The 15963-nt window shown below is 40.4% G+C and overlaps 1 protein-coding gene across 1 annotated transcript in view; it reads left to right on the top strand.

Annotated features, from left to right (window-relative positions):
• PLD1 (phospholipase D1) overlaps positions 1 to 15963 on the top strand; it is a 157820-nt gene that overhangs the window by 55475 nt on the left and 86382 nt on the right. Inside the window, exons 3-10 of the mRNA XM_075861616.1 lie at positions 246 to 382; positions 2478 to 2623; positions 2699 to 2804; positions 6230 to 6295; positions 7660 to 7718; positions 8636 to 8728; positions 11837 to 11989; positions 12606 to 12755. Of these exons, the coding sequence (XP_075717731.1) occupies positions 246 to 382; positions 2478 to 2623; positions 2699 to 2804; positions 6230 to 6295; positions 7660 to 7718; positions 8636 to 8728; positions 11837 to 11989; positions 12606 to 12755 (910 nt within the window). The remainder of the gene's footprint in view (positions 1 to 245; positions 383 to 2477; positions 2624 to 2698; positions 2805 to 6229; positions 6296 to 7659; positions 7719 to 8635; positions 8729 to 11836; positions 11990 to 12605; positions 12756 to 15963) is intronic.

Raw genomic sequence — 15963 nt, 5'->3', positions numbered from 1 at the left:
AACGACGGAACCCTTGCACAACGGAGACAAACGGAAACCATTGGCACCGGATCCGTCACCATTGAAATCAATGGTGATGGAAACGGAAACCCTTTTTGTTTCCGCTTGTGTCAGTCAGTGTCCCGTTCCGACGGAAAGCTCAGACGGAACGTCTGAACCGGACCCTGGCGCAGATGTGAACGAAGCCTTGAGTATTTTTACCATTTTTAGTACATTCACTTATTAAATAAACTTTTTTTCCTTAGGTGTCTGCATTTCCTTTTCTGCTATTTATAACACAAAGGGTTTTAAGGAGCCTGACCTTCAAACATACTTAACAGGATGCCCTATTAAAGTCAGGGTTCTAGAAGTGGAGAGGTTTGCTTCATCCTCTTCCTCAAAGGTATGGACTTTTTATTTTCATAATTTTTTGATAGCCGTCATCTGTCAAAGATGTACACACTTCACCTGGTGTATATCGTTGCTTCTTTGTATTTGTAATCCTGTATTTTTGAGGATATCCGTGATTTCATAATGCAAATAGCCAATCCTGCTTAGTATTACTTTTTCTTTTGTTAGTTTACACACCGTTTTTTGCAGGCAGAAAAATATTTTTTTCATTTATTTTTTTTATCCAATTTGTTTTTATTGAATCCTGTACATGTGAACAAAGCAATAGAGTCGCATTGTCACGCAGGCCACGTCATTTTAAGATTGTGTAGTGCAAGAAACAACATAACTTCTTATTGTAGTGAAGTACAATCGAATATATGATCAGAAAGAAAAATCTTAAAATCAAAAGAAAGAATAGAGTGACAAGCAAGGAGACCGCATATACAAATATACAGCAACATGGAGACTAGGCGGCAAGGGGTCAATGGGACCCGGCATAGCTAAAACCCTGATCCGGGGAAGAAACCTAATCATGGGGATGGTGTATTACCAACAGGGGAGTATTCTGTAACATTAAAATCAAACCAGGGCTTCCATAATTTAGAGAACCTAGCATGACTACCTTGCTCCCAGCTGAAAAGTTCCTCTAATCGAGCAATTTGGTGAATTTTCTCAAACCACTGAGCTATGGAAGGAGGGGTTGACTATCTCCACTTCAGGCGTATGAGAAGTTTAGCAGCAGTACTCAGAATAGTGGGGAGACTTTGTTTTGCAGGGTGCAACCCTGGTGAGGGAAGCCAGAGTAAAATTAGTTCGGGCGACAGGGAGATAGAGGTGGAGCAAATCAAATTGGTATGTTGTTGTACCTCATTCCAAAAAGGTTTTGATTAATGCACAATTCTACCAGATGTGAGACATCGAACACTCATCCGTTTTTTATCTCCCTCCTTCAGGAGTTGAGGCAGATTTTGACCTGCCTGCACTCTTTGCTGCGTTTTTCGGCCGCGGCCATTGAGTGCCGCGGGCAAAAAACGCAGCTAAATCCGCTTTCTCTGCCTCCTATTGATGTCAATGGGAGCGAGTGTTTTGTTTTTTTCCGCTCTCAGGAGGTTCTCTTTGGACGTTTTTTGGAGCGGTTTCCGATGCGGTTTCCACGTCAAAAAACGTTCCAAAACACTATGTGAACATACATAGTTAATAATGTATTAACTCCTTGTTAGATTTTATCTCCATTTGTGAATTTTGTAAGTTTAAGGTTATGATTGCAGAATTACTTCTATACAAAGCACTTATTGCTTATTACAGGAAACTGCAAGCAGCCTCTTAAAGTAAAACAATAATAGGTGTTTACATTTTTTTCAACATGCCCATTTTTTTTATTAACTCCAAAAACCCCTTTAAAGAGGCTCTTTTACCAGATTATAAGTGCCCTATCGCCTACATAATCTGATCGGCGCTGGAATGTAGATAACAGTGGTTTTTATTTTGAAAAACCATTTTTGAGCAAGTTATGAGCAGTTTTAGGTTTATGCTAATGAGTTTCTCAATAGACAACTGGGCGTATTTTTACTTTTGACCAACTGATCGTTGTACAGAGAAGTGTATGACGCTGACCAATCAGTGGCCAATCAGCGTCATACACTTCTCATTGTTCCAGCCCAGCTTCTTTCACTGCACAATCACACTGTAACAATGGGCTGGAAAAATGAAGTGTACGACACTTATTGGTCACTGATTGGTCAGCGTCATACACTCCTCTGTAAAACGCCCACTTGGTAAAAACTAGCTCTGTTCTTAATTAAGGGTTTCATCCATCCAAATAGTATAGTGCTTTGTATTCAGGAAGCCTCCAGACCCTATTGTCCTTCATTCGTGGCAGGCCAAAGCAATGTATTATTCTCTGCCTCTATGGCACACACAATGGTTCCTTGAGCCTGCCCTGAGCACCGCTAGAAGAGCATAGAGCTGTAGGCTGCCACTGGATCTAGAGAGAGGGCCTGTGAGAAAGTTAGAACAGTGCCGGTAGTCATATCAATTTGTCTTCAATATGTGATCTTGTATTTTGTCTAACAGGACAATAATTCTATTTCTCTGATTATTTTCAGACATCGGTTCTGCACATTTACACGATTGAGCTGACTCATGGGGAGTTTACATGGCAAGTTAAGAGAAAATACAAGCACTTTCAGGACCTCCACAGAGAACTTCTTCGATACAAAGCTTTCATCAGAATCCCTATTCCTACTAGGAGGTATGGTTTTACTGGCAGAACCTAGCTTTTGATTTCACTAGATTTGAAACTGTTGCTTAAAGTTCTTATTTTTAGCCACACAGTGAGAAGACAAACCGTAAGAAGCGGAGATGTCAGGGCAATGCCAAATCTGCCCCGTAATGCAGAGATTGTTAGAGAAGAGCAGGCTTCAAGTAGAAGGGTAATTATTTCACTGACTTTAAACTCGTTTGATTATAATGCGTAAAGTTTAGGTGCACTCTTCAGCAGAGTTACCTATTTAGTGACTCTTCTAGGCCCTATGCACACAGTGCAGATTTGGTCAGTATTTTGAAGCCAAAACCAGTAGTGATAAACACAGGGTATATATAATGGAAATATTCTTCTCTTCTTGCATCCACACTGATTTTGGCTTCAAAATATTGATTCAAAATACAAATCATATCTTCAATGTGTGAATGAGGCCTTAAAGAGGCTCTGTCACCAGATTATAACTTGACTATCTCCTACATAATGTGATTGGCGCTGGAATGTAGATAACAGCAGTGTTTTTATTTTGAAAAACGATCATTTTTGTGCAAGTTATGAGCAATTTTAGATTTATGCTAATTAGTTTACTAATAGACAGTTGAGCGTGTTTTTACTTTTTACCAACTGGGTGTTGTACAGAGAAGTGTCTGACGCTGACCAATCAGTGACCAATCGGTGTCCTACACTTCTCATTGTTCCAGCCCATTGTTACAGCGTGATTGTTAGGGCTTATTCAGACGAACGTGTAATACGTCCAAGCAACGCGCGTGATTTTCACGCACGTCGCATGGATCTATGTTAGTCTATGGGGCCGTTCTGACTGTCAGTGATTTTCATGCAGCGTATGGCCACTGCGTAAAACTCACAACATGTCCTATATTTGGCAGTTTTTCGCACATCACGCACCCATTGAAGTCAATGGGTGCGTGAAAACAGTGCACGGCACACGGTAGCACTTCCGTGTGCCGCATGCTACAGTAGTCAAAACTATGAATGAAAACAAAAGCACCACGTGCTTTTCTGTTTACAAACATACAACCAGAGTGTCATAATGATGCCGGCTGCGCGAAAATCACGCAGCCGTGCATCCTATGCTGCTGACACACGGAGCGGTTATGGACCTTTTGCGCGCGCAAAACGCACACGCTCGTGTGAATCCAGCCTTAGTGTGATTGATTGTGCAGTGAAATAAGCTGGGCTGGAATAATGAGAAGTGTATGACGCTGATTAGTCACTGATTGGTCAGCGTCATCCACTTCTCTGTACAACACCCAGTTGGTAAAAAGTAAAAACACGCCCAGTTGTCTATTAAGAAACTAATTAACATCTAAAATTGTGCATAACTTGCTCAAAAATTATCGTTTTTCAAAATCAAAACCACTGCTGTTATCTAAATTACAGCACCGATCAGATTATGTAGGAGATAGGGCACTTATAATCTGGTGACAGAGCGTTGTCCAGGTTGGGGGCTGTTTTTTATCCACAGGATAGGTCATCAGTATATGATCCGTGCGGGTTCGCCTCTGGGCGCTCGAAGTTATGCAGTGGTAGGTGCCGGAAGCCTTCGGCTTCCAGCACTGACCCTGCATATTATCCAGCGCACGGAGACAGCTGACCGGTTGGGGGTCCGTGTGTCGTACTCCCACTGATCATATACTGATGACCTATCCTGTGGATAGGTCATCAGTATAAAAAACCGCTCCCAACCTGGACAACTCCTTTAAGGGTAACATATTCCCGAAACCAGGTGAGAAATGCAGATTGGGTTTAGAAATACAGTATGCGAGTTATTGCTCATTACCACTTCCCAGGGTGCCATCTATGAATCACTTCAGTCATACAAATCATCTTGCTTTAAGATTGGACATTTAGTTGTAATACATGGATCTTTAATATATGAATTAATTCTAATGTGTTTAATTTATTCATTACTTAACTTTTTAAAAAGGAGACCGGTTTCCTCGTTTCCATCTGACATATTAAGAATTAAAAAAAAATTCAAATAAATTTATATATACTATTAAACTTCATTCATGTTGCACATAGAACACAAAATAAGAGTGACTAATAGACCTATTACAGCAATAGTAGTGTAAGACACATCCTCCTGAGTGCAGCAGAATCATAAGATAAATGTACTATATCAAATCAATCTATGCATAAAATATACAATGTAATCTACTAGGTATTCAAGAGAAAAGTAATAAAGTTTGTCTTAATGGTGTATGCGCTCTCTGTTTACCAAGGATACATGCCAGGACTCCTTCAGCAGGGTGGTAGCAACAATTGTACATCTGTGTCTTATTTACGTATGGCTGGTTGTTCGGGCACGGACAACTGATTACCTATCCCCAGGATATAAACGTGGGGGGGTCTGACACCCGGACCCTGCACAGATCAGCTGCTATGGCTGCATCCGGGCACCAGATGTCCATGCCAGAGCCATCTGCTTCCGGCCCAGAACTCTGCATACATTGCAGAACATCCGGCACCCAGAGGCAGCCGGTGCAGCTGATCAGTCCGGGTTTTCCGGACAACCCCTTTTAATCTTCCGCAGGATTCTTATAAATCATATCCCATACAATGGGGTCGTGTAGCAGAGACCTAATAAGTCTACCTACTTGTCCAATTCATTGGAATGTGGGGGAAATGGCTTTCACAATGTGAAAATGGTGACTATGTTTATTTTGTCGGGTAATGTCATCAGATCGCCTATATGCGCTCAAAGTATTGGGCACATGCAGCCAGTTGCCCCATATTTGGGAAAATTCGCCCTCGCAATTTGTGTATTTATAGATCCATTTTTATTTTATTTTTTTACACAACATTCTTGAAGGCATAAAGCTTGGGTAGTGAATTTAGTTATTTTTATAGCTTGAAAAAGGGCCTAAGTTACAAAACTTCTGCCAGTATATGTTTTATAGTCAACAAAGACACTTCTTCACATCATGAGCCATTTTATGTTTTAGAAATATAAATACCTGTACTCAAATAAACATGACCTTAGTACAAGTCTCTAACAGTTCAGTAAGACGTTTATTTTGTTGTGGTTTTAAATCGCTTCCTTTGATGTAGTGCCCCCTTTAGTAGTACCATGTGCATTTTTCGTTTTATGTTCCTATGTTGCCATTACAAGTTAGTGCTATTAGATGCTTCCAGAATTCTGAGAGTTGTCCTTGGTAACAGACTTCTGTTTAGCTCCAGTCTGCTGTCAGCCATGTGACCTAACCGGTGACCTCTAGCAATGTTTTTAGCTCCCAAAATGCTCTTTTTTTTTTTTTTTTACTACTAACCGATAACCTACAGAATTCTGATTTAACATTTGGTATTAATGGAGAAGAAAACCTCATGTAACTCAAAATCAGTAAAGCTTTTCTGCAAATGTACTCAACATAACTATGGAATGTTATAAACTGTTAATGTTATTGCTAGTTATAATTGATAGCTTTACTTACGGCTAGAAATGCAAAAGAAATTTGACAACTGGAGATCTAGCAAATTCAGAAAATTTCAGTTCAGCAACTTCATGATCTTCACCTCCTAGAAGTAGTGTAATGTATGCATTCTGTCATGTCAAGTGTTCCTCTTTTGTTGCAGAAACAATTAGAGGATTACATATCAGCGCTGTTAAAGATGCCGATGTACAGGAATTATCATGCAACAGTAAGTGAGAAGCCTATCTGTTTTTCATTGACTAGACTCCATGAGGGTTTTATAGCCTGTGCGAGCATTACTCACAGGGGAATTTAATGACCAATATATGAAAATGTGATTATTGCGTAAGATTATTACCTTCACTTTCTATTGAAACAAAAGTTTATTACTGCAAAGCGATCTTAACCTACTGTTACTCTTTACCAAGTGTCATAAGGTCCCGTTAAACACTATTTTAAAATCTTTTTCGGTCTTGATTTTCTTTGAAGCTATAGGAATTCTCTAACGGTCTGGTAGTCTAGATAACAATTGGTATGGAATTTCTGTCCTTGTAGCCACCTCTTGAGTTAATGGTTTTATTGCCGGAGATCTTTCTGTATACCAGGAGTGAATAACCTTTACTCCCCTAGCAGTTCTTAGGCTATGTTCACATCTGCGTCAGGGCTCCGTTCCCTCTGAGCTTTCTGGCAGAATGGAGCCCTGACTGACACAAACGGAAACCATGGCCACCGGATCAGTTACCATTGAAATCAATGGTGATTGAAGCCTCTGGTTTCCGTTTGTGTCAGTCGGGGCTCCGTTCTGACGGTAAGCTCTGTCGGAACGGAGCCCTGACGCAGATGTGAACAAAGCCTTACACAATTAAACTGATGGGATCTGTGAATCAACAATTGCTTTAATGGACGGGTTGACATTACATGATTTTTGAGGCTATGTACAATGGATACATTGGTTTTGTGTAGAAGTGCACCACTAATCTTTTATTAGAAAAAAATTAGGAAGAAAAAACAAAATCTGTTTTGGCAGCATGTTCTCCAGCTTTCAAGGTTGAAATAATGCATAGGATCAAATTGTACATTGCATGACAGAGGGTGGGTTTAGTTTCAGGTAACCAAGCTCAAAATTTAAAATAATGTGTAACATTTTGAGAGATGCCCCTTCCACACGCAAAAAAAAAAAAGGAAAAGTTTCACCTAACTGGCTGTCAGCGATTCTCAGAACCACCGCCGTTCACCAGCTCGCCTCAGCTGAAGCCTGTGCCAGGCATGACTGGAGTCGGAATAAGAAAGGATTCATTTTGCTGGTTAGCGTTCCTTGCTTCACTATTCAAAGCAGAGGGAGTTATTTGCTATGCAGTTTCCCAGTCACCCCAGTCCTGAGCTAAGGCCTGCTAGAGGATGATAGGGGATCCCAAAATTGGCAGTGATTAGGTGAACAAAACTTTGGGGTAGAGGAGCTTTCCAGTAGGGCGCCAAGACTCTGGGCAAGGTCTGAATTTTCAATTCTTGCCCAATTCTTCCCCTTTTAATACAGTGCAATAATATAACTTAAAGCTCCATATGTAATTTAATTTGTAATCTTTTACCTTCCAGAGAGAATTTATTGATGTGAATCAGCTATCCTTTATCCATGACCTTGGACAGAAGGGCATGTAAGTTTTATATGGTTAGTTTACTGCTGCTTTCTCCAACTTTTCTGTGGGAGTCTCATGGAAGTGGCGTGGTCTCTAAAGGGGATGTCACTTGCGGTGTACTGGGAGGGGGGGCTTTTATACAAGCCGTTTTTTTCCTGACTAGCACATTTGCCTCTCATTGGAAACAATTACTGTAGTTAGAATAATGTTGTACAGCTGGATTAACATTGTTGTGCCCCAAGTTTTCTGATAATTCTTATTGACATTTAGAAAGTTGTCGGTGAATTGCACTTGCATTGTTTTTTTGTGCTTACTGAGAAAGTTTTGACCTCCGTTCTTTGCAGTCAATTTTGAAAACCCATCACTATTTTTGATCTGTTGGATTTAAAATCGTTACCACTTTTGATCATAAGTTTTTATATAGATTTTTCCTGTGCTCCACTCAAAATTATAATTCTGCTTTCTTCTGAAACTCTGTATAAAATTGTCTCTCTTGAGTATTTTTTACAATAATAACAAACCATTGTTAGAAAAGTCACCATTGCTGTTATGGATTTATTAGCTAAATGTTTGACAAACTTCTGACATGTCAGAAGTTTGGATTGGTGGGGGTCCGAGCACTGAGACCCCCACCAATCGCTAGAACGAAGCAACTGAAGCCCTCATGTGAGCGCCCAGCCATTTCGTGTCTTTTCGGCTTTTTCTAGAAAGCCGATGTATCGGTGTACGGGCTCATAGCGCTAGAGCGGTAAAATAAAGCTTTGAGATGCTGGACTTGCTGCTTTGGAACAGCGACATGTAGGAATGTTGAGGGCCTCACGACCGCTGCACTGTACTAAAATGATCAGTTGTGTGATTAGAATAATCGTTAAGCTGTGGTCATTATAATAAAAAATTAGGCGCTGACTAAACCTGTTCTTGTTGTTTTTTTTCAGAGAAGGCATGATCATGAAGAGATCTGGTGGCCACAGAATACCTGGTTTAAATTGCTGCGGACAAGGAAGTGTTTGCTATCGATGGTCAAAGCGGTAATGGAAGAATACATTTGTTTATAGAAAATACTACACACAAACATTTGGTGCTTTTAGATTCTGTTGGGACCTGATTTCATATTCCCAAAAAGCCAAAGTAGGCTACAACAGGATCTAGGACATCTGAAAAAGGAGACATATGGCTTTGTTGCAAAAATTTCTGCGACTGAAAAATCCAATCCATACGTGTGAATTGTTTCTGCAGCAGGTGCAAGCAGATGAATAAATTGGGCAGTCGCAGACATTTCTGAAACCAATCTGCCGCATGTGAATTCACCCTTTAGTGGGATTTTTCCTAAGCATAGGCTATCAATGTTTTAGTAATGGAAAATGCAATGTGGCAGCAAAACTCTGAAGCAGATTTTGCTGGGAAGTTTGTGTTACATGCAGGTTTTACTGCAGATTTAACCCTTTGCGAACATCCTTATTAAATCTGCTACGTATTAGTCATGCTACAGATTTGAACATTTGCAGCATTCCCAAAAATCTGTGCTGATATATTTCCGCTACATGTGAATGGGGTTTTCAAAACCTCATACACTTATTATACTGTACTTTTATTGTGGGGATGCACGATGCATCGAAACTTCAATACTGTTTCAATGACATGCATCCTCAAACGGTTCGATACCATTATTTCATGTATTTCGACACTAAGCTGTGCGGCTGCACAGCTTGGCATTGTAACACGTGAATGTAGTGAGAGCGGGGCTGCGGCTGTGTTATACAGCCATTGCCCCGCTTTTTTGTCCTGACAAGTGCGCGCCATCCGCATGATGTGATGGCGACCAGCGCCGCACTAATAAGCGGCGGCGCTGATGACAGAACATGGCGGGCAAACTGCAAAACACCCCCATTTTCTTGTCTTCAGTGCCTGCCGCTCATTAGTGCAGCGCCGGCCGCATCACATCATGCTGACTGCGCGCACCCAGAACGGGGTAATGGCTAATATACTGGCATATATCTATGCGGCTGTGTAATTCAAAGTTTAAAAAGAAAAAAGTAAAAACAAAGTAATAATATATTTAAAAAAAATACACATACATATTTTTTACAATAAACATTAAAATAAGTCTCAATACATAAAATATACACATTCGGTACAAATTTTTTGCGGCATTTAGGACGTGTACGCTGTAAAAAAATACATAACTATGATTCCAGGAGCCCGGGTCCCTGCACTTTGTTCGGTCCGGGACTTGCGGCCGAAATACGTTCCGTCCTTTACGGACCGAACATGCTTGTGTGAATCCAGCCTAACTGTCATTTCAATAAACTTTCCATAACTCAATAATACAAGACTAGATAAGAAACTTTGTAATCTATCTTATTACAGAAAAATGCCTCCTTCACCACTTATCAGACATTTCTCCTCCCTCTGCCTCCTCACTGATAACTTACTTTCAATTTACTGATAAAATAGTCTAAAGTGAGGCAGAGATATCCGCTCACTGGGGGATCAGGTTACATCTGCTGCCAATACATGTCAATGGAGAGGGGAGGGGAAATAGAAGGATGGAGCTGATGCTAAGAGTGACAGAGACACTGCTGTTGCTTCTACTCCATGTTCTACTGTCTCACCCCAGTGCTAGATTCACAGCTACACTGCTCATGATTGATGTATAATGTCTACCATGCTGCTTCTATGTTTATGAAAGAAAGGGGTGCAGAATCTCCCCTGTTCTCTGTGTTCTTTGTACAGGAGATATCATAGCACCTAGTCTCCTCCCCCACTGAAGCTGTGTTCAGGGAAAAATGACTATTAAATATGGAGCCTGTAGAGAGGAAAAATGGTAAAAATGCAGATACAAGTAATGTAGCAGTCAGAAATAGTGTTATTACTCCAGCAAACACAAATTTCTGACAGTCACCTGAAATAGTTACTCTTTAACTGTCTAGTTAAGCTCCTACAATGCAATGCAGTTTGCTGCAGTGCATTCTGGTAGAGTTAATTGGTAGTGGAGCAGGACTATTTATGGCCATTATATCACTTGCATATGGCATTTTTAGCAGTTTTTCACTCTGCAGGCTCTATCTCTAATTCTCTGATTATAGTGGATGGAGCCGAACTGCTATCATGTCTTCTATACAATGCACACAGAGGAGAATCATGCTGTCCTATCTCTATTATCTATAATAAGATGCAGCAGCATGGAGGAGTTTTTACAGCACTGATGAGTAGTGTAGCTGTGAATCCAACACTGGGGTGACATATAACTCTTACCATAGACTTGCACGGACAACCTGTCTGTCTGTCTCGCTCTCTCTGCTCCTTCCTCTTACTCTCCTCTCCCCTCCCCATAGACTTTTATGGGCAGGCTGGGAATAGACACACCCCCACATCCTGTAGTCCATTTCCTTTGCTCTGTGACTAGGGATAATTTGTGCTTGACAACAGTGGGTGCACAGCAGATTACAGGAAAGGAGACACCGAGTGGCAGTAACTTCACACAAAGTTTGCAAGGATAAAACAACAAAATTTTAATAAGTGAATTACAAAGAACTATATCAGGTATACTATTGGATTAGCATAAGTTGTTTAAAAATGTAGTGTCCATTTAATGCTTTTGGTAATATCAGACTGAAGGCAAATATTTTCTGTTATCTATGTAACCCCTCATATATATGGTCGTTTTAATCTAATAAATTTAAAGAGGCTCTGTCACCAGATTATAAGTGCCCTATCTCCTACATAATGTGATCGGCGCTATAATGAACAATTTTACATTTATGCCAATTCGTTTCTTAATAGACAACTGGGCGTGTTTTTTTTCTTTTTACCAATCGGGCATTGTGATACGTTTTTGACGCTGACCAATCAGCGTCATACACTTCTCATTGTTCCAGCCCAGCTTCTTTCACTGCACAATCACGCTGTAACAATGGGCAGGAACAATGAGAAGTGTATGATGCTGATTGGTCACTGATTGGTTAGCGTCATACACTTCTCTTTACAACGCCCAGTTAGTAAAAAGTAAAACACGCCCAGTTGTCTATTAAGAAACTAATTAGCATAAATCTAAAATTGGTCATAACTTTGTCAAAAATGATCGCTTATAATGTGGTGACAGATCCTCTAACTGTAGCTCTCATCGAATTTTGCAGATGGTTGGTTGTGAAGGATTCTTTCCTTTTGTATATGAAGCCCGACACTGGAGCCATTTCCTTTGTTCTACTAGTGGATAAGGAATTTAACATAAAGATTGGGAAGAAAGACACAGAGACTCAGTATGGTTTACGAATAGACAATCTCTCCAGGTGAGTTTAAATCATTCAGACAGTTTCCACACTTGTTTATTATCAAAAATAAATAAATGTAATTGTATGTTTCTGAATTTCCTGTGCAAAGAAAGGAAGTTACAAATCTTGAGATCAAAATCAAGTTTCACTTTCTTACTCTGCACACGCATGCAGGCTGCGTCTTGCAGTATAAATATTATCAATGCATGTGTTTCTTCAACGTGTTTTTCTAGGTTAAACTGCAAGGTGACATATAACTGATCCAGAGAGCATTAGTAATTCTCATTGTAAGGGATAATGAAACCTTGGGGCTTTCATTATTATAAGGAAATTCTACAGTGTATTAATAAATGTACAGTTTTGTTTCCTTAAATAGACCTTAAAATACATTGCCATATTTGAATACATGTTAAAGGGGTTGTCCACCTTCTGACAACTGATGACCTATCCACCGGAAATTAAGGCGCTGAGCGCCCATGCGAGTGCTTCTGCCGCTTAATTTTAGCTATCGGGTGTCTCAGTGCTTGAACCCCCACCAATCAAAACTTTTGACATGTCACTGACATGTCAGAAGTTTGTTGAATGTTTAGTTACCCATTAACAATTGATGTTGTTTTTTTGTTTTGTTTTTTAGGTCTTTAATTTTAAAGTGTAACAGTTACAGACATGCACGATGGTGGGGTCAGGCTATTGAAGAATTTGTTAGGAAGCATGGAAAAAACTTCCTGACAGGTCACAGATTTGGCTCATATGCAGCAGTCGAAAAAAATACCCTAAGCAAATGGTACGTGGTATGCCAGAAATATTTATTCTGTTGTGTGTACGTAGTGCAAATGTGTAGGTTTTTGCAGTATTTTATTAAAACTCAGTCAGGCATTGCCTAATGTAAAACACAGTCTTTATGCAAGGAATTAAAGACTATGTATACTTTTGAAATATTTTATTTGTTTTTTTTTGTATAAAAATGTCTATTAGTGTGTTTTGTGCAACTTCCACCTGTTATCGATCATATCTAAGTTGTCAACTTAGATGCGATCTGTAACCGCTTGATCCTGCGTGTCAGAGACATGCAAGACCCCTGACACTGAACCTGTCAGTGCTGCTGACATGACAGATTCAGGTTTCAGTGCTAGATACAGCTGCTCTGTATACAGGATACAGAGCAGCTGTATCTCCAAAAGGAAAAATAATTTTTAATAAGTATTTAGTACGTTGCCCAAAACACAACTGATTGAAATATTTTTATTTTTTTTTTTAAAGAAAAAATGTCTAAGGTGTACATAGCCTTTAAATATACCTAATATGTTATAGTGTGGTACTATTAATAATGAAAACTCTCCATAAAAAAGAGGTTAATTGTCCACCTAAAAACCACTTGATGAAACCAAAAACAGCATGGCTTTACTGAGGGCACATCATGTCAAACTAATCTTATAGATTTTTGTCTTTGTCAAAAAAGTGTTGGATGAAGATATCGCCTATCTGGATTTTAGCAAAGCCTTTGATACAGTTCTGCATAAAATGCTCATAGACAAGATATTGAAAATTCGACTTAAAGGGGTTGTTCAGGCAGGGGGTGGCTTTTCGTACTGATGAACTATCCACAGGATAGGTCATATATATATGATCGATGCAGGGGCTGGGTGTCGGACCCCTACCGATCAGCTGTTCTGGCTGCCTCCAGGCATCGGAAGCTATGCAATGGTTGGTCCTGGAAGCAGATTACTCCAATCACCGTATAGTGGCCGTGCTGCAGTACTGCAGTTCTGCAGTTCTGCTGCTTTTCAAGTGAATAGGTGCAGAGCTGCAGTAACCCAGCCTGGCCACTATACAGTGTACGGAGCCATCTGCTTCTGGCACCGACCATTGCATAACTTCCGGCTGCTTCCGGGCCCTGGAATAGCTGATCGTGAAGGGTCGGATGTCGGACCATCACCGTTCATATACTGATGACCTATCCTGTGGATAGTCCATATACATATATATACACGTCACCGCTCAGATGCTCTCCGGATGTGAGACTCTGCTGAGTCTATGTGCACACGTGGAAACTGGATAACATTTTCTGTATTGTGATGGAGTAGATGCAAAACAGCTGTGTGTGTGCAATCTACTGCAGAAGATATTCTGACCCCAGTGTTTCTACCTCAAACCACATGTGCAGAGGTTTGCTGTTAACATCACCATTGATTTTAATGGTGACTGATCCGGTGCCCATGGTTTCCGTTTGTCTTTCTTGTGCACCGGACCCGTCGTTTTGCCGGAAGCAAAAGCTTAGTCAACTACGCTATTGCTTCCAGCAAAAGGACTGATCCGGTGCACAACAGAGATAAACGGAAACCATTGGCATCGGGTCCGTCACCATTGAAATCAATGGTGATGGAAACGGAAACCTCTGGTTTCCGTTTGTATCTGTTTAGGGTCCCGTTCTGACGGAAAGCTCAGATGGAACATCAGAATGTGAACGAAGCCTTAGTATGCTAAACAAAAATCGCATATAAAATATCAAGCAGTATGGCAAACAGCAGCCAGACCCTAGGTTTCGACCTATTTCAGCTAAACCAGATGTCGGGCTGTGGACCACCTAGAACAGTGGTTCTGGTGACATTTGAAAGTTGAGATCACCGTTCTAGCTGTGAAAACAACTCTAGGTATCACCAGTTGAAAACCGTTGGGAATGGAAGCTTTAGGCTGGGAAGAGGAGAACTGTATGACCGTGTCATACAAAAAACATTAGAGGCCCAGAGTGAACAGAAAGCATTACCTCCCATTTGGAAAGTATAGCCAAATTTGCATATTTCGAAAAATGCACATAACTTTGCAAATACTTTTGAAAGAAAATTACACACTAGTTATCAGTATAGCGCCTATTAGATTAGTTAGAAGATAAGACATTAATAAACTAGTGACAGATCTAAAAGACAGATATCCGAGAGTTGCTAAGGGTGTGAATTCTAAGGGGAGACAAGTTGCAGGTGATGCACCACAAATTTCTGTTCTGGGGCCTTATCCTTTTACTATGTTTGTAAGTGACATAGGAGAAAATTTGTTAGGAATGTTATCCCTGTTTGCCAATGGTACAAAAGTGTGTAATAGGGTTGAAATTCTGGGAGGTGCATGTAATATGGAAAATGATTATGATATTGGCAGTTCTGTGTTGGCAAGAACTTCAGAAGAGAAGGATTTAGGAGGACTGATTTGACAACTTCAAAATGAGTTAACAGTGCGGCCTGTCAGGAGGGAAAACTAGAAGAGTGCTTGGCTGCATATCTAGACGTGTAACCAGTAGGAGGAGGGAGATTGTGACCACACTGTATCGAGCTCTAGTGACCCCACATGTGGATTACTGTGTTCACTTAGAGACCTCCCCTACATATAGACATTGATAAAATAGAATGGATCCAAAGACCAGCTACACAAATGGTGGAAAGTCTTAGGCTGGATTCCCACTGCAGGGAGCCGGGCTCTTAGCATCATAGTTATGTATGACGCTAGGAGTCCCTGCCTCGCTGCTGGCCAACTGTCCCGTACTGTAATCATGTCTTCAGTACGGGACAGTAGTTCCACGGAGAGGCAGGGACTCCTAGCGTTGTACATAACTATGATTCTAGGAGCCCGGCTCCCTGCACTGTGTTCGGTCCGGGACTTACAGAGAATCTGTCATCAGTTTCATACTTTCCTATCTCCTATCTAATCTAGTAGGTGCTGTGTTGTAGATAACTGTGTTTCTTCTCTTTTTTTTAAAAAAAAAAAAAAAAAAAAAAAAGTTTATTAGTGACAAAGTTCTGATCGTTTTAACATTTATGCAATTTTTTTGTAAAAGCCCAACTGGCCGTTTGTTTTTTACTTTAACCAAGTGGGCATTGTATAGAAAAGAAAAATGTATGATGCTGACCAATCAGCGTCATACACTTCTCTTTTATTTATGTCCAGTTTTAGTCACAGCACAGTGTGATCTCGCGAGATCACGCTGTGCCATTTCTCACAGTTCC

This window comes from Rhinoderma darwinii, chromosome 4, assembly GCF_050947455.1.
Source record: "Rhinoderma darwinii isolate aRhiDar2 chromosome 4, aRhiDar2.hap1, whole genome shotgun sequence".
Taxonomy (NCBI): Eukaryota; Metazoa; Chordata; class Amphibia; order Anura; family Rhinodermatidae; genus Rhinoderma; species Rhinoderma darwinii.
The sequence above is the reverse complement of the archived record's forward strand: the minus strand, read 5'-3'. Positions and strand labels throughout refer to the sequence as shown.